Raw genomic sequence first — 19,605 nt, forward strand, 5'->3', positions numbered from 1 at the left:
CCACCCAGGATTCACCTTTTCCTGCACTGCAGTGATAACCAAAGAACAGGCTCTGTGTTTACTTATTTGTTTGCCTGCAGTTTTCCCCAACTCCCCTGACACGTGCATCCCCCGCCTCATGTAAGCACCATGAGAGTAGCGGCTTTGCTCACAGTGGGTTCCCCCTTGCCCAGGCACTCAGGGAGTATCTGTTGAATCACTGTATATCACATGCGGTTGGCACATTTGTGCTTTGGCAAATACATTCTCCTGCCTCATCACAGAACCCAAGAGGAGAGGCAAATAGGAGGAGATAGTACACACAGTGCATGGATCAGAGACGTGCACATTGTTAGTTTTCCTAAAATTGATCCCCACATTCAATTCATTCTCAATCAAAATCGCATCAAGCTATCACTTTTTTTTTTTTTGAGGCACAGGGTTTCACGCTGTTGTTTAGGCTGGTGCTCACTGTAACCTTGAACTCCGAGCTCAAGCAATGCTCTTGCCTCATCCTCCCAAGTAGCTAGGACCACAGGTATGCACCACCATGACCAATTGATTTTTATTTTTTTGTAGAGACGAGATCTTGCTATGTTGCCCAGGCAACTCCTGGCCTCAAGCAATCCTCCTGCCCCAACCTCCCCAAGCAATGATATTACGGGCATGAGCCACTGCACCCAGCTGCATCAGGCATTTCTATAGAAATTGACAAGCTAATTCTAAAATTTATGTGGCTGTGCAACGACCTAGAATGGCCAAGGCAAACTTGAATAAGAGCAAAGTTGGAAGGCCCACCCTACATTTATGTCAGTAATTACTGCACAACTTTAGGAGTTAAGATAACATGGTACCGGCATAACAATAGACAAAGGGTGTGGTGGAATTGGGAAACATGGAATAAGTTTGTTTAAACAACAGAGCAGTTATATTTTCAAGTGAAATGCTCAATATGTTTCCAGATGAAGGGCCTCTAAATGTAAAGTAATGGCTCTAATTGTTAATCTGATAAAGGTTCAGTCATTATATATCTAAGTCCAAAAGTACAGGGAAAAATCATATAATTTTTTTCAGCGTAATAATTGGATCTACCACTCTAAGTTTAGACATTCTTCACCTAAAAAAAAAAAAAAAAAAAAAAAAAAAACCTGAAAGTTGAAGGAAAACACATTGTACATATTACATGTAAATGTAACTAACACACCTCTTATGAGTGAGTTTATCACCACTTCAGTCCGGTGGCCAAGGCTGGCATCCACAGTGACAAGCCATGTTGACAGCATGATGTGATAACAAGGACACTTTATTTCCTGGGTCTTCCTCTCAAAAACCCGTATTCTGAGCCTGACTTTGAGAAAAACATCAGACAAACCCAAACTAAAGAACATCCTACAGATACTCCTCAAAATTGTCAAGGCCTGAGAAACTTGCAGAGCCAAGGTGGGTCTAAGGAGACATGCTGACAAAGCGTGCTGTGGTGTCCTGGATAGAGTGCTAGAGTGGAAAAAGGACGTTACGTAAAAACTGAGGAAATCTGAGCAAGTTTGTCTGAAAATTATGGGTTTTTTTTTTTTTTTTTTTTTGAGACAGAGTCTGGTTCTGTCGCCCAAGCTGGAGTGCAGTGGCGTGATCACGGTTCACTGCAACCTCTGCCTCTCAGGCTCAAGCGATTCTCCTGCCTCACCCTCCCAAGTAGCTGGGATTACAGGCATGCACCATCATATGGGCTAATTTTTGTATTTTTAGTAGAGATGGGGTGTCACCATGTTTCCCAGGCTGGTCTCGAACTCCTGACCTCAGTTGATCCACCTGCCTTGGCTTCCCAAAGTGCTGGGATTACAGGTGTGAGCCACTGGCACCTGGCCTGGACTTTTCTTAATAATAAGGTATCAGTATTGCGACAAATGTACCATACTAATGTAAAATGTTAATAACAGGAAACTGGGTGTGGGGATAAGGGAACTTTCTCTACTCTCTTTGCATTTTCTGTAAATCTAAAGTTGTTCTTAAAAATGTGGTTTATTTTTTAGTAAGTTTATCTTATGTGTCTTCACTCCACAGACATCCTGATTCTGTCCTGCAGAATTAAGACACATAGGATAAATGAAGCTAAATACAGTCCATAAATAATGCATATAAGACCACACACTATTTGATGAAAGTGCTAATGCAATTCAACAGGGAAATAAATGCCTTTTAAACAAACTATTCTGGAGGGATGTCCATATTGGGGGCGTGGCGGGGGTGGTGGTGAATAATGTCTGAGCCCTATCCAACACTACACATAAAATTTAACTTCAAGTGGACTGTGGATCAAAATGTGAAAGCTAAGTGATGAAGCTTCTAGAGGAAAACATAGAATAATTCTTCACAACATTGAGGTGGCAGATATATTTTAGAATGCAAAAATCGCTAACCATAAAATAAAAAGTTGATAAATTAGACTTTATCAAAATTTAAAACTGCTCATCACAAGACACCATCCAAAAAGCACGAAGGCCACCCACAGACTGGGAGAAAATGTTCACCATTCATATTTTCTGACAAAGTACTTGTACCTGGAAGAGATAAACTTCTATGATCAGTATGATGAAGACTAATAGTCCAATTTTTTCAAGTAGACAAAAGAATTAGACATCTTACAAAAGAAGACATCTTACAAAAGAAGATATCTAAATAGCCAGTGAAAAGTGCTCTGCATCATTAGTCATCAGGGAAATGCAAATCCCAATGAGATATCATAACACACCCAAGTAAATTACTAAAAATAAGAAATATTAAATGTTAGAATGGAGCCACTGGAACTCCTTGTACACTACTGGTACAAATATGAAATTGTACGCTCACTTTGGAAAACAGCCTGGCAGTTTTTAATAAAGTAAGCATACAGCTACCCCGTGTTCAAAGAATGACACTCCTAGATAAACACACCCAAGAGGAATGAGTGCTTATTTCCACAGAGACTTCTATATGGCAACACTGATGATGTTAATGTTGACCAGTAGGTGAAAGTGGTGTCTGCCAACCTTCTTCCCTGTAAAATGTTTTTCTTTTGTAATTAATATCTTGAGAGAGATACTTTGAAACTCTGCAAATATCCTGTTTCTCCCCAGGCTTTTTCACATTAATTTTAGCATCCATCGGTGGATCTTGCCTGCAACAATGATTACTATGGTATGCTGATGGTGATTTTCTTTTCTTTTCTTTTCGCCTCCCCTCCCCTCCCCTCCCCTCTCCTCTTCTCTTCTTTTTCCTTTTTGTGGAGAACAGTGTCTCACTATATTCCCCAGGCGGGTCTCAAACTCCTGGGCTCAAGCTATCCTCCCTACTCTCCCTCCCTAAGGGCTGAGATTACAGGCATGAGGCATGATGGTGACTTTCTATTGCTGTTGTTCCTTCTACGTTTATTAATTGGAATCATCTGTAAGAGGAAGCTGTCTCCCGATCCCTCCTTCTACCTCCCCATTTGTTTATTTATTTGGGGGCTCTTTGTAAAGGTGTGGGTGGAGAGTAGGGAACCAAGAGGGACAGTGTGGTTACCTGAGGTGGGGAACGATAAAACAAATAAATAAGACTCATGAGTATTTAGTTTGTGGCACAGGCTATAATCAATACGATTGTCACTTATTTTGTTGCTCAGGTTGTTCTGGGAACCCCTCTCAGCCTCTCTTTTCATCAGGCTCCCATAATTATTGTTACTGTTGATCATGATTTCTTGTGGGGTCAGTTGCTAGGTGCAGATGCTTGGATTTCAAATTGGGGGGGATGTTACAAAGCTTAAAAAGACTCCGGAGAGTTTGTGTTCTAGGAAAACCCAAGAAACCCAGAACTGGAAGAGCCCCAGAGAGATGAATGTTACCAGGCGTGTTCCCTTCTCTCTTCCCTGAGGCTCCCCTGTGCAGAGGATCCTGCAGACATGGCTAAAGGAGACGCAGCAAGAGATCAGAGGGTGGGTGGAGAATGAGAGTGTTTATTCCCTTGGCTCCCTTCTTGTCCCTTCACTGAAGGCCGCCTCCTATGGGACATACTCCTTCCAGGTTTGGGAAGTGATTTCCCTCTTGTCCCTTCCCTTTACAGGTGTTCACAGCTCTGCCGTTCCCCACCTCAGGTAACTACACTGTCCCTCTTGGTTCCCTACTCCCCACCCACATCTTTACAAAGAGCCCCCCCTGTAAATCAACACTCCTCAGAGGATCCCATCCGCCGTCTGCTTTCCTGTTGGGACCCTGATTCACACACCTCGTGACTGTCTGTGCCACGTAGGACACATGGTTATCTGGGGTAAAGCCTGTACGGCATCCCTCCATTGTTCACTCTGGGGGTTCATCACCTCAACCATTATGTCTCAGCTCCAAACAAAATCTCCTCTGCTTTCATTTAAGCTCCTTTTCTGTTTTCTGGCACTCTGTGATCAAAATAAAAAAAAAAAAAGATGCTCAAAATCCTTCTCACTGAAAACTTTATATGGTTGAGAAGAGTCATTGTCACCCCCTAAACTTCTCTGTGATTCCTTTAACCTGACTTCAGAGGACTGCTTTTCTTCCCTTCCATCCTGTTCCTTGTTTGCCTTCAAGCTGTTTCCAGATCCTATTATTAAGTAAAAGGATGACTCTAAAACGCAAGGGGGGATGGACACCCACACTCACAGCAGCCGAGGTGGAAGTAGCCCATGTCCATGGACAGATGAATGGGCAAGCAAAACACTGAGTTTCCATGCAATGGGATATCACTTGGCCTTAAAAAGGAAGGAGACTGACCCATGCGGCAACATGGATGAACCCTGAGGACATTACGCTGTGTGAAATAAGCCAAATACTGTCTGGTTGCACTTACATGACAGACCTGGAATAGTCAAATTTATAGAGACAGAAAGTAGAAGGGCAGTTGCCAAGCCTGGAGTGAGTGGGGAATGGGAACTTCTTGTTGAATGAATAGTTTATGCTTTGCAAGGGCAAAGAGATCTGGAATGGATGGTGGTGATGGTTGCCTAACAGTATGAATGTGCTTAATGCCACTGAGCTGGACACTCAGCAGTGGTTAAGATGGTAAATTTGTGAGGTGTATTTCATCACAATTTTTTAAGTTAAAAAATAACATGGTAGACAACAGAGGTGACAAAATAGTAAAAATATCAGCACCGGAGCTTCTGTGGCAGGTGCAATGGGAACTCAGCTTAGAGGCCTTCTCCTCACACTGGGTGCAGCTCAGCTGAATGGCTTAGTCAGGGGTCAAGTGAGAGGAACGGGGCAGGGAAATGAGAGGGATGCTGAAGAAGAGGAAATGGGTGTAGAGCATCCAGGTTTTATAGATTCAGGAAATGTCTGCAGGATAAACATACAAATCACAGAAGATGTGGTTGATAAAGAAGAGCTATTAGTCATTTTTAGATGTTTAGTTTATGACTCAGCAACCCTGGTCATCCAAACAGGATCCCAGGAGCTCAGAAGAGTGGACTGAGGAATAGCAGCCAGCCCTCCTGTGGACAAACTCTGTCCAGGGGCCCCTGGTAAAGAACACAGCGTGGCCAGGTCCTCACTCATGCCCTGGGGCTTTGGTCAGCCACCATTCTCCTTGGAAGCACAGACTTGGGGTAGGGCATCATTCAATGAATTGACATAAAACTTTGAATAGATCGCATCTGGAAACCATTAAGCACAGGCCTGTTTGCAGATGTGTTAACGCTGACTTAATTGTAATACAGGCTTTGACTTCTAAGGAGCATTTCTTGCTAGTCCATTGTGGAATATACCTGCTGTTGACTGCATGAGCATTACGTAAACAGGGGCTGTGGCTGCAGAATTCATCTTTGCTTTGGCTCAGACCCATGTTTGTGTACGTAGGTGACCAAAATCACAAAACTAAATGAGCTCAGAGAAAGATTGATTGGCTCCATTGAAAATTTTTATCTGAAACTTCAGATTTCAAGAGTAATTGGTGGTGCATTTGTGAAGTGCTGGTTTGGGAGTTCCAACTGAAGACCCTGTGTGTTGAGCATAGAAGTGGGTGGGCAATGGTGATTCAGCTTCTCCATGGTCCCCACCTTTACCTCGATCACACTTTGCCTTCCCAGCCACCGCAGCCTTCAGCCTCCCACTCCACAGCTGGCATTGGCCTCATGAGCGCCCTGAGAATGGTTCTGCTTGATGTGCTGACTTGGGAGGTGCACCCCAGACAGGTGGGGCTCTGGGAAATGTGTGAATGAAGAAAGGAACCAGGGCTGTGCAGCTCTGAGGGGTGGAGGGAACCCAGGCCTGTGTGTGGTAGGAGAGGAAGCTGGATCTGTGGGCCTGAGAAGCATCAAGCCAGTGGCCTGGAAGAGTAGAGGCTCCAGCGTTGAGAAAGAACATTCCTGGATTGTTACTTAATCTTTCACATCTGTGCACCTTCGCTGTCTCAAGGAGAGTAAACGCCCTAAGGGAGGAACTGCGGATTACACTCCTTTGGGGCTGATTCTTCCAGGCCACTTATCAGAGGAGCTTGTGTGGTTTGAATGGACAGATAAACAAACACTCTCCTTTAGGATGTCATGAGGTCCTGCAAGCAGGAGTGAACAAGGCCCACTGTGGTGTCACTAACGGATCCCAGGAAGGGACTGGGAGGTGCGTGTGACCTAAGGCTTGAGATGAACAGATGCTGCTTCACTGAGCAGGTCTGGACAGCAGTTCTCAAAGTGTGGTCTGGAGACCCTTGGGGTCCTTGAGGTCAAGACATTTTTTCAAAATATAATTAACTCGTTATTTGCTCTTTTTAAAAAAGCTCTCCTTGTCTCATGAGTGTACACGACATAATTGTTCTGACTTTTCCAGAAGTTACTTGACATCTGATGACTTCATTGCTCTGATGCCCGATGAAATGAGTGCCTGTGCATTTAAACATTTCTCAGCCTTAACCCACATACACAGAAGTGCTTTGGAGACTTCAGTTCATTTTGAGAGTGTAAAGGGGTGCCGGGACCAACAAGTTTGAGAACCACTGGGCTAAGACCAAAACAACAACAACCTGAAAGACTTTTAAGAAAGATGTAGAAGCAGACAGTAATTATCCATTCTTTTTAATTTTTTTTTTTTTTTTGCAGGAAAAACTGCATAGAAAATCTAATGGATGAAGATGAGAAAGACAGAGCCAAGAGGTAAGATGCAGCTGTCCCCCTCCTCAGCAGAGCTCTCTGGCCCCCGAGGGTCTGCCTGGCAGAATCTTGCTGGCTTTCACTCTGTGCAGGTGAGGCCACCAGCAAGATAGGCAGCTGTAGGACACACTCTCTCCATGACATATTGCAGTGCTCCATGAGAAACCTTCTAGAGAGCTGGCTCAGCCCTGCCCTCACTGTGAAATGACACATTGTCTAGGACTTGCTGAGTGGTCTGGGTTTTTGTTATGCTCCTGTGTATCCCTGTTGACACTGGTCATCTTGCAGGGCTTCTGGTTACTACTTTTCCAGGACAGACACTGCTTGACAAGGCAGGCTGACTGGAGCCCAGCAGGCCTGGGTTTAAGTCCTAACTCAGTTGCTGGGACTCTGTCTGGCTTTGGATAATAATAATGATCATTGCCACCCAGTAAGCATGCAGTCATCACCCAGCACTGTGCTAAGCACTTTTGTATACGTAGATTAGCTCAGTTTCCTTAGCTGTAGATTGGAGATGTCATAGACACCTTGCACTGTGTTTGGGTCAACTAGAAATACTAACTTGGCAGCTGGCATGTGAGAGCCCTGATAACCTGTCTATGTTGATTCCTTCATTGGACATGTATTGAATGCCTACTAGATGTGTGGTGGAATCCTAACGGTGACATCGAGAGGGTCAGGAACAGTCGAATGTCATCGCTTTCATACAATTCACCCGAGTCGGCAGTTACTATGCCATGCTCTGGGGAAAAACTCGTGAGCAGGAAGCTCCTCAGTGGCTCACTGCGGGTCATTCGGGTGGAGGTCCAGCCACAGAGCCTCGGCAGCAGGGGGCATCCTCTCTGGAGACACCCTTCATTGCAACCCCACTGGACCAGCCTCCTCGCTGTGATCTCACCCCTTTCTGCCTCTGCCACTGCTTATGTGTGGCAGGGCTCTCTGTCCTCTGTGACAGCCTTGTGAGCCTGCAGAGCTAAAGGGTTTGCCCACTTCCCTTCACAGAACCCACTGCTTGCTTGTCACCTGTAAATGGTAGTGCCCTCAGGTACCATCCAGCTCTGTGGCTGCAGGGTAGCTGTCCTTCCATGTCACCTGGAGAGGCAGCCATGAGAACCACAAATCCCCGGCCACCCCCAGACCTGCCAGACCTGAGTCTGCAAGGCATAAAGGGAGTCTGGATTGTTTTAAACTCCCCCAGTATTTCCTTTAAAAAAATCAGGGAGCAGAGGAAATGGCCAGAGGTGTAGACAGAAGAGCCTTCATCCCAGGAATCTGGGAGATCAGCACTGGGGACTCTTAGTAATCTTATCTCTACTTTTGCATATGTTTGCAAATTTCTGCAATGAAAATTCAGGCATCCGTGAAAAGAACTCCCCAGCTTATCCTGAAGTGACAGGCCCTTTACTTGGCATTGGGACCCAGTTGCTTTGCAAACTGTAGGTCACAACCTACAAGGGTTGCAAAATCCACTTGGGTCCCAGCAACAAATGACTAGACTAGATTAGACCAGACTAGAGTTCCTTCCTCTGGGATGTTTTGGTTTCCTCCAGCATAGCTATGGATGGAGCACTGGAGAGAGATGTGAGCTGCATTCCTGGCCTGCCCTGTGCTAGCTGATGAATTTCAACTGACCCCTCATCTCTCAAAGCCTCTGTTTTCTCACCTGCAGCATAAGGGTAGTAATGTCTGTCCTGCTTTCCTCACTGGTTATTTTGGAAATTAGCTACAAAATACACGGAGTAGTGCTTTTTAAGTATTCATCATTACATGTGTATGAATATGCAGCACACTTTACAATAATACATTTACAGGGCAATCTTTTTTGTGTGTAATGGAGTCTCACTCTGTTGCCCAGGCTGGAGTGTAGTGGCGCGATCTTGGCTCACTGCAGCCTCCCTCTCCCGGGTTCAAGCACAGGCCAGTCTTATGAGAAATGATGGAAAGAACAGCAGAGGTAGCCAGCATTCGCTGGGTGCCCACAGTACTGAGCTAAGTCCTTTTATGTGCATCATCTCATATCATCTTCTCCATATTCCTTTGAAGTGTGTGTCATTCTTATTCCCATTTTACAGGTGAGAAGACTAAAGTTCAACAAGGTTGAGTACATTGTCAGAGATCAGAAAGCTCTAGGAAGTGGCGGAATGAGAACTTCAATACAGACTTCTTTAATCTTAGACTCTATTCTTATCCCCAGACCACAAGAGGCTCTTCATATAAGACCAAACTCAATCTACCTGGCCGACTAGACAAAGAGTTGCATTCTGGCGTGACTAAGGAGTTCATAGGAGTTTTACTTTTGCTGTCGTCGTCTTTAATATCACCCTCCAAACCCCTTCTAGTCCCATCCCTGCCTCTCTCCTGCACCGCTTACCTCTAAATCAGGAAGAGATAAAAATGCATGTTTAGGCTCTACCATACGCAGAAATCAGCAAATATAGACATGCCAAAAAAAATCTGGGCTAAAAGTTCCTAGAAATAAATCAGTTTGTATGCAGTTTCTTTTCATTCATTACCCTCCCCATTTGCTTTGGGCCATAAGCATACCTCCCCCTCCCCAAAACTTCTCTGCTTGGAAATCTTTGCACAGAGACCTGTGTAGTGAGGCTGGGGCCCACACTCCTCCCTTGTCCTCAGATGGAAAAAGAGGTTTAGAATGTTTGGTGGTACCCAGAAATAGCAAGGACGCAGTACCCCTCCTAACACTTGGGAATACACACACACACACACACACACACACACACACACACACACACACCACACCCACACCCACCCACCCACCCACCCACACACACACACACACACACACACCCCCCTAAGATCATATTCTTTTCAAAGTAGTTTTTATAGCAGTAACATGGGAGGCGGTTCCCCTAATCCCACCTGGAGGCCTGGCGTGAATTGTTTTCACTCACCCACTATTTTTGATGAGATTAGAAATGTTTAGCTTGAGATCAAAACTCTCATTGTCTCCAGAAAACATGCTTTGTGTTAGGCAAGGCTTGCGATGCTTTAGGGAATTCATGGTGTATTTGGGTTGTTTGATCAAGTATTCCGAACAAGGGCACGGTTCCACTTTCTTCCGTGAATTTCCATGTAAATCCAGAGAGTATTAATTGAGTGTCCATTGTGTGTTCAGAACTGAGTGCTCTATTCTTTAGGGAAGATGCAAAAATATAGTCCTTATACTCAAGAAGGAAACAGCTTGATTGATATTTGTAATCCCTAGATAATGAAGTTCACAGCTTTTTCTGTGTTCCAGTTATAAGCATGTCTTTCTAATTCTGATGTCAAACAGTATTGTAGGGTGTGTGTGTGTGCGCACGTGCATGCACGTGCATGTGTGGTCATCCAGGAAGCGGTGTGGGGTAGCAGGAAGTGCACAGGGTTAGACTCAGACAGGCCTGGCTTTGATTCTTGCCAATGTTTACTGTCTGTCCTTGGGCAAGTCACTAAATCTCTCTTAGCCTCAGTTTCTTCTTCTGTCAAGTGGGGTGATAATAGTAGCTACTTATTGCAGAAATTAAATGTAGCTGCGTCTAACCCCCTGGCACAGTGCAGTACGCAGTGCTGATAGGGAAAGCTAAAATTTGCAGAGCACTCACAGCCTGCCTGGAGCATTTTACATGCAGTAATTCTCCAAGCCTTACAACACCTCCTCATAAAATAGGTTATTCTTAGCCCCATTTTACAGTTGAGAAACCTGAGGCTCAGGGATTGCACAGCCAGTTGGCGGCAGGCAGGGATTCAAATGCACACATCTGTTCTAAAGTCTGGGCTCCTAACAGCGTCTATGACATTCAGTAAATGGAAGCCGCTCCTTTTGAGTCACCACCTTCCCAAGGGGTAGAGACAATAAGTTCTGATAGGAATTCTTGCTTTCCAAAGAAAGCAATTATCTAACTTTGCCGTATTACAAAATCCAGCTTACTCCATTTCTTGACAGAAATGAGTACCTGTTGGCTACGAAGAAACTGCGTCATAGTCACCTCTTCCTTTAATCCAGTATTAAATGAGTTCATGACCTCCTCTCTCCAGTCAGCTGTGAGGTCGTTTCCATAGTCCCATACCTTTGGTTGAGAGAGGGAGAGTAGAAGGTGAGTTTATGGCTCTGCTGCCTTTGTTCATGAGAATCAAGAGTGTCAGGTCAGATTCGCTGATTCTTGGGGCTCTTAATGGAGTGGATGCTGGTTCTGAAACATCAGCTAAACAATTTTATGATTCTTTGACCCTAATTCTTAGACTCAATGTCAATAAAGTGGTTCAGATGAGAGGGAAGAGTTAAAACATAAGCAAACAAGAAGCCTACGCATGCCATGTTGCAGAAGCAGATATTTCAGAAGGAGAAGCTTTAGCCATTTGGTTATTTCTTCTGGTCCCCCAGGGTAGAGGAGAAGGATAGGGTAGTTTAATGAAATGGACCAATGAATGACTGAGACCATCCCATCTGTATTTGTTGACTGAGTGATGTGGTGAGCAAGTAGATGCTACAGATGAGGATACATAGCATTATCCTGCCCTCAGAGTGCTTTCAGGCAAGTTAGAGATGCATTCATGAAAATAAGCCTAAAGAAGGAAAAGAAAACACTTTCTGCAGAGTCTGTTTTAGGCCGAGACAGGATAGAGATCGAAATTTGTAAACTCAACCCTTTCAGCCAATTGCTCTTTCAGGGAGAGTAATATGGCAAAGAAGAGAGACTGTTCTCGTTTCATTTGTACCATTTATTTGGATATAAATTCTGTAGGTCTGAAAGCAAAGGTCTGCCCAGAAAGGCTGTAGCCCTTTTGGAGGACTCCAGCCCTGTGCACACTTGCAGAGTGCCCCTGCGTGCAGGCACAGTGCAGTGAGAACCCTGGGCCCTCAGCATTGGACAGTGGGCTGATGCTCCCAGCTGGAGCCTGTCGTGCTAATTTTGCTGTAATTTCCTTTCATAGGCTTTGGATTGAGTTTTACTTACATCATCATAAGCTCCCACACGGGGAAAAAAAATGGCAGTAAAACATCTCTGAGGCTTCCTCTTTGTTTTTGTTTTTTTTTTTTTTTTTTTTTTTTTTTTTTTTTTTTGATGGTTGAGGCAGGAGCAGGCATCGCGAGAACGCGGGAGGTAATAGGACATGCGATTCGTGTATATTACCTTGTAATTTCCAGATGAGTGATTCTGTTCTCAAAACAAAGGGGAAAGTAGAACTATACTTGCAGGCAGAATGCTAATTCTTCCTGTAGCCCAGTAAACGATGGAATGGAAAAGGGGCCTCCCTCTGCTGGGGGCTTTTGGCTTTTACCCTGCTAGCGTTCTTTGATTGGCTCAGTGGAGTTGTCAGAGAAGCGTGGTGTCTGGCAGGCTTAGAAACTTGGGAATGTCTTCGTTCAAGGAGCTCCAGAACCTCTCTGGGGGCATCTGAGGCAAAAGGCAGTTTACTAAAGCCTTTTCAATAATTTCAGTAAATTTTAAATTGAAAAGAGATGATCAGGAATGCACCACTTGAAAATGCTGCCTTTCTTTAGAAAAGGCTAAACGTTTCTTTTTAGAATTTTGGTGACAAGTTCCTAACTATCATGTTCCAATTAAATGGTGCCTGTGTTACTGTTAACTAAGAGTCACTGTGAAATTAGGCCAGCTTCCCATTTGGGCCCAGACACTTTCTGCTAACTGTGGTTAAGAGTAAAGCTGTTCTGTTGCTTCTCGGGAGAATAGACAGCCTCAGCTGCTCTCAGTCACCCCCAGATGCTTTGCTAAGTCTCTGCAGTAGTTCCCCAAGTTCTCCATGAGATGAGGATGGCATCAGCCTGCCCTGCTGTGGCGACTTTTCTCCCCACACAGCCAAATGACTTTTTTTTTTTTTTTTTTTTTTTTTTGAGACAGAGTCTCTATCTCACTCTGCTACCCAGGCTGGAGTGCAATGGTGTGATCTCGACTCACTGCAACCTCTGCCTCCTGGGTTCAAGTGATTCTCCTGCCACAGCCTCCCAAGTAGCTGGGATTACAGGCGCCCACCACCATGTCTGGCTAATTTTGTATTTTTAGTAGAGTTGGGGTTTCACCATGTTGGCCAGGCTGGTCTTGAACTCCTGACCTCAAGTGATCCACCTGTCTCAGCCGCCCAAAATGTTGGGATTATAGGCATGAGCCACCATGCCCAGCCTGATGTCTTCTTCTTACACCAAACTTCTTGAGACTCTGAGCCCAGTGACGCTCCCAAACCCCATGGCCTCAGCATGCAGGGATGCTGCCTGGGCTATGGAAGTGAGGGGTTGTGCACCTGTCTCCAGGCTCTAAGCCTGGGCACAGGAGGGGACTGCACTGACCTTATATGGACCTTGTTTTATGCCAACATTACCCAAAATATATTCTGGAGAATATTAATCCCAGGAAATGCCCCCAAAATAATTGTGGAGTGTATGTTTACTGTTTCTCCCTTGTGGAGAATTTCAGGGCTTCTCAGCACATTAAAGGTGCTAAGACTGCAATTAGCAAATAACAAAAATCGTACAATCCTGCATTTAAAAAATTATCTTGAAAAATAAAAACATAGTAGCGAGAAAATAACCTCCTCTGGCCATGGGCCTTCCCCTTTCTTCAAGTAATTCTTCATGATTTTCCACCAAAGACCTATTGACCAACACTATCTTAAGCAATAGATACGTCATCTGTATTCCCATTATAATTATACATTTTCTTATACATAAAAAATTCCAAAACAACATTTGAAAAATTCTGAAATGTTTAAATATGTGAGCAAAGATTATTTATTTATTTATTGAGATGGAGTTTTGTTCTTGTTGCCCAGGCTAGAGTGCAGTGGCGCAATCATGGCTCACTGCAACCTCCACCTCCCAGGTTCAAGCAATTCTCCTGCCCGGCCACAAAGATCATTTATAATCATACCACCTGGAGATAGCCACTGTTAATATTATACCATATTCCCTATCAGCCTTTTTTATACATTCCATTCAATTTTTTTTTTTTTTTTTTTGAGACAGAGTCTAACTCTGTTGCCCAGGCTGGAGTGCAATGGCATGATGTTGGCTCACTGCAACCTCCACCTCCCGGGTTCAAGCCATCCTCCTGCCTCAGCCTTCTGAGTAGCTGGGATTACATGCATGTACCACCACGCCAGGCTGATTTTTGTATTTTTAGTGGAGACGGGGTTTCACCGTGTTAGCCAGGCTGGTCTCAAACTCCTGGCCTCAAGTGATCCACCAGCCTTGGCCTCCCAAAGTGCTGGGATTACAGGTGCGAGCCATGGCGCCCGGCTTCCAGTCAGTTTTAATAGGAATGCTCATAGATGCTCTTTGTTAATGTGGATGACCAGCTCTAATGTATTCTTTAGGAAAGTTCACCTTTTATGGACAGCACTGTCTTCACTGAGCATCACGTGCTGCAGTTGCCTCTTAAAACTGTGAGCACCTATTTGGTATATTTCAGTTCTACCAGAAATGTGTGTTCCTTCTACAACCTCAGTCTTAGGCACTGTGGAGACTACAAAAGAAGAATAAGGCCTAGTCCTGATATGCCTTCTAGAAAGGTTCAGTTTGCTCAGTTTACTTATTTGTTTATTTATTTATTTTTTGCTCAGTTTATAAAACTCAGATTTGGGAAGCCTAGTGCTGCACCCTTTTCGGTTCCTGTCCCATCCTATAATGCAGAACTAGTGATCCCAAGTAAGATATGCCAGAATTCCCCGTCTGGAAGGAACTTGGGTATCAGTGAGTCTTTGGTTTAGGCATTAACTATTCTGGGTTTCTGTTGCTATGTAACAAACCATCCCAGAATGTGAGGGATTAAAGCAATGGCATTCATTTTGCTCGTGGATCTTTGACTAGGGTAGGGCTTGGCAGGGAGTGCCTGTTTCATTCTAGGTGGTATCAGCCAGAGTAGCTCAAAGATGGATAGAACCCTCTGAAGACACGCTCACTCCCACACCTTTGGTTGATGTTGGCTTTCAACCAGCATGTCCACTGGAAGTAGCTTTCCCTATGGAGATATGGCTTCCTCACAACACGTGGTTGCATTCAAGGCTGAATGTCATGGGGAAGCTCTGTCTCCTCTTAATACCTGGCTTTGGAAGTCAAACATTGTCACTGCGGCTGCTGTGTATTCACTAGGAGCCAGTCTCCAAGGCCAGCCTTTATTCAAGGGAAGGAGAATTAGAACCCATCTTTTGATGGGAGAACTTCAGAGAATTTAAATGCTGTGTGTCAGAATCACCATATCAATGTCCTCACTATTTTTTAAGAGGAAACTGAGGCCTGTGTGGTTGGGAGTGCCTTGCTTAGCAGAACGAGGATGAGAACTCACATCTTCTGAAGCCTGTCTAATGCTCATCTCAGCCAAGCCAAATTGTCTGGATTCTCCTGTTCCCTCCACCACTCTTCAGCTCCTGGTGGGAATTGGGAACATGAAAATAGGACGCCTCATAGAATGCCTTTAGCTCCTCACCATAGAGACCCTCCAAGGGCAAGAAGTCACTCTTCAGAGAGCTGCACATCTATTTGCATACTATTTGTACCTCTTGTTCAAATACCAGCTCTTCTTGGCAGCAATGGAGCTTGCTAGTGCTCCCTTCACCAGTTCTGAACATAGCTTTCCAACTTGATTGGAAAGCATTTAATTTATGAGCTTTCACTCCATTTGATCAACTGTCTTTGATTCAGAGAGCATCTTCTATATTCCCCCATCAGGATGCCCTATTTACTCAGTTAACAGAACTAGACTTAGTGGAGCCAGTTTAAAAGATGGCACCCTTGGGAAGAGGCACCAGGAAAAGCATCTTAGTAGCAGGGAAGCCTGATAGATGTTATGAATAGTTTCCCAATGGATACCAGAGATGCATAAGCTGAAGACATTGCCAGCCAGAGCAGTCCACATATGAAATGGATTAAAAGGAAGAGTCTGCTAGGAATGATATTTTTTCCCCCTCTTTTCTCTTTTTACTGCCTTTTATCCTCATTCCTGATCCAACTCACAGATGAGGAGTTCCGTTTCAATGGTTTTTAATTTTTTCCCAAGGGAAACATAGGACTTTTGGTGATGTATAAAATGCACCTGCACCACTATGCATGCGTTCTTGTGAGTTTAAGGAAGACAGAGGGCCAAGGACACAAACTTGGGGGTGGTGCTCATTGTCATTCACCTGCATGCTCCAACGATTCTTGGCACAGGGTCTCTCCCAGCAGGATGGGAAAGAGCATCTTCCTTCCTCCTCTGTGCCACAGGCCCCTCAGAAGGACCTGACCCCCATCCCAGCTACAGCCATGCATCTTGGGCAGCTGGGTGTGAAGTCCAGTCTTGCACGCTAAGTGTGCACACCTGTGTCATCTCTTCACCAAGAAGGAGGGGAGAGAAGCGTAGAGTATGGTGTATATAATATGCATCTGTCTTATGACATCCTCTCAGAGAAGGGCCTCCAAGATTCCACCTGTGGGAGAAACCCAAGGGGTATGGGTGTGGGTGTGGGTGTGACACTTTGCCTTGGAACCATGGCCCTCTCCTGCCTTGCATTATGTGGTGACTCTCCTTCCTTCAGCCCTTCTGAAATACCACAGACGCAGCCCCTTTGTAAGAGTATGGGGCTACTGTGCTAGGACTCACTTGGATCCTGAGCTGCAAGTACAACCCTCCTCTGGAATTCCAGAGTTCTAGAGAGCTATGCCTGAGGTGCACATCTACTCTCAGAGGGTAGGGAAGCATAGGACAGTAGTTTTATTGGGTTAGTAAAACTCCATGTTGATGTGCAATGGCGGATTCCTTTTGATGCTTTTTTAATGTTAGCTCATTCCAGAGTGATACACTAATACCAAGGGAAGAAGCGCCTGCCCAGTTCATCTGTCATTCTCTTTGTTCTGCAAGAGCTACCCAGAAATATGTTTCTTCAAGAGTCTCTTATAATTACAGTCCAGCTCACCCCATATGCTTTTCTGCAAAAGGATCTTATTAACAGCCCCTGCCACCAGGCTTTTATATTCTCTGTTCCCACCCTTTGATTCCTATGGGTTTTTTACAAACTCATTAAAAAATATATGAAAAGATATATGAGAGTTTTGGATCTTGGTAAGATGGAGTTAGCCTATTCCGTCCTGTCCATCACACTGAATGCAGCTGTAAAGCATGAGCAGAATGCATGAAACAGCCATTTGAGGACCCTGAAGAGTAAATAGTAGGGTACAGATTGGGGAAGCACTACCAAACCAGCAGCTAGTTCACCATTTTTTCCCCTGTAATATCTCCTAGCTGAGACTCAATGCAGCCCCACACCCAGAAGTGGGCCTCTGCTGACAGAGAGAGAACCAGGAGCTCTAGTACTGGCTTAAGGAGCAGGAACAAGGTCTCCTAATGCTCAGATTGTGCAAGGTTAAATCTGCCATTTTTTGTTTTTTCTCTATTTCCTTGCATCCTGGAAGCAATCCTCCAACAGCAGCATAGCAGGAGCAACAGTGGCAATCAGAATCCACATGAAACCTTTTATGCAGGGGGAGGGGGAACCTCTCTCCAGACAGAACAGCTACACTTCCAAGGGGGTGGGATGAAACCCTGCTGCTTTCTTCCCCCTTTCCCTCTATCTTCCTACTGCTTGGCCCCAGATGAGAGCGCAGATGTAGGTAGTATGAGGAAGGACAGGATAAATAGAGCCAGCTTTCTGGCCAACGGAACAGAAAGGGAGCTTGGGAACCAGAAGGTACTGGGCAGATTTCAGAGAGGGAGGCACTCAGGAAAGTGACTCTGTAAAGCTGGCTGTGAGTTTCTGGGCTCACCCCTGGGCTGAATCTGCATGGATCTGATCTTGAGCAGCATACCATAGACCCTCAGGTCTGAACTTTAGAATAGACCACCACCCAAGGTCTAAGACTGGCCATGTGGAACATATTTAAGTAGCACTATGGATTTCTCATCAGAAACCAGGGAAGCCTTCTGATAGGGGTACAATATTTTTTAAATGTTGAAAGAAAAGAGCTATTAACCCAGAATTCAACATGCAGTGAAAATATCCTTCAGGAATGAAGGTAAAATGAAGCTAATTCTCAAATGAATGAAAACTTCCTGTCAAGAGACCTGCTCTGGGAGAATTACTAGAGGAAGTTTTTTCAGCAGAAAGGAAATGACACTAGATAGAAACTTGGAATAGGAAGAATAAAGGAAGAATAACAGAAATGGTAAATATTTGACAAAACAGCATAATATGATAGGGTATATTCAGTGTATTTATAGATAGTACATAAGACAATTGCAGCATAAAAGAGCGGGGAAGGTAGAGGGGGCTATATAGAGAAAAGTTTCTAGATTCCATTTGAAATGATAAAATATTCTAAGTGGACTTTGAAAAGACAAGTTTGTGTATTACAATCCCTAGAATGATTACTAAAAGTCATACAAAGAAATATGGAGGGGAAAACAATAGATAAATTAAAATGGAATACTAAAAAATGTTTAAATAATCCAAAAGAAAGCAGGAAAGGGGAAATAAACAATAACCCAAAACAAAGAATGTACAAACAGAAAACATGTTAAAATAGAAAATGTAAATCCAAACATATAAGTGATTACATTAAATGTAAATTGTCTAAATATGCCAACTAAAAAACAGATTTTGTTGCAATGATTTTTTTTCAGTAACCTAAATACCTAAATATGTGCTGTCCACAAGACATTCAACTCAAATATGGTGATATAGGTAGAGGGTAAAAGTAAAACTATGGAAAATTATATACCACACAAACACTAATTAAAAGAAAGCCAAAATGGTTCTATTAATATCAAATGAAATAGACTTCAGAGCAAAGAAATTTACTAGGAATAAAGTGACATTACATAATGATAAAGGATCAATTCAACAAGAACAGATAACAGTTCTAATATGTATACACCTAAAAACAAAGCTTCAAAGTACAGGAAGCACAACCTGAAGAAGTTAGATGAGTCTTTAACATGCTCCTCTTAGTAATAGAACTAGTAGAGTAAACTTCAGCAAGGCTATAGAAGAACTGAAAAATGCCATCAACCAACAGAATCTGATTGGTATTTATACAACATTCTACTCAGCAATAACAGAATACACATATTTTCAAGTACATATTGAACATTTACCAAGCTAGACCAAACCCTGCTTCATAAAACAAATGTAAATAAATTCAAATGAAAAAATTAGAAACAGAAAGATAGCAGGAAAAATATCTCCACATCTTGGAAATTAAACAACAAACTTTGTAGTAATCCATAGGTCAAAGAGAAAGTCTCAAGGATATTAGAAAATATTTTAGCTAAATAAAAATGAACATACATTTCAAAATTAGTGGGTTGCTGCTAAAGCAATGCTTAGAGGGAAACTTGCAACATTAAATGCTCATATTAGAAAAAAAGGAAAGGTCTCCAATCAACAACCAACCTCTACCTTAAGAAACTAGAAACAGAAAAGCAAAATAAACTCACAGCAAGAAAGATGGAAATTAGATATAAACACAGAAAATAATAAAATTAGAAACAGAAAAACAATATAGAAAAATCAAC

The 19,605-nt window shown here is 43.6% G+C and overlaps 1 protein-coding gene across 8 annotated transcripts in view; it reads left to right on the plus strand.

Annotated features, from left to right (window-relative positions):
• Nucleotides 1-19,605, plus strand: part of NPAS2 (neuronal PAS domain protein 2) — a 179,818-nt gene that overhangs the window by 80,280 nt on the left and 79,933 nt on the right. For 6 of the 8 annotated variants that reach the window (XM_024242240.3, XM_063713529.1, XM_024242244.3 and 3 more), the window contains exon 2: nucleotides 7,055-7,108. In XM_024242240.3, the coding sequence (XP_024098008.2) occupies nucleotides 7,077-7,108 (32 nt within the window). In that variant the 5' untranslated portion in view covers nucleotides 7,055-7,076. Of the gene's footprint in view, nucleotides 1-3,288; nucleotides 3,929-7,054; nucleotides 7,109-19,605 lie in introns of those variants that run through there. The other 2 variants (XM_063713530.1, XM_063713528.1) reach the window with 2 other exon arrangements.

The sequence above is a fragment of the Pongo abelii genome, chromosome 12 (assembly GCF_028885655.2).
Source record: "Pongo abelii isolate AG06213 chromosome 12, NHGRI_mPonAbe1-v2.0_pri, whole genome shotgun sequence".
In the NCBI taxonomy this organism is placed as follows: Eukaryota; Metazoa; Chordata; class Mammalia; order Primates; family Hominidae; genus Pongo; species Pongo abelii.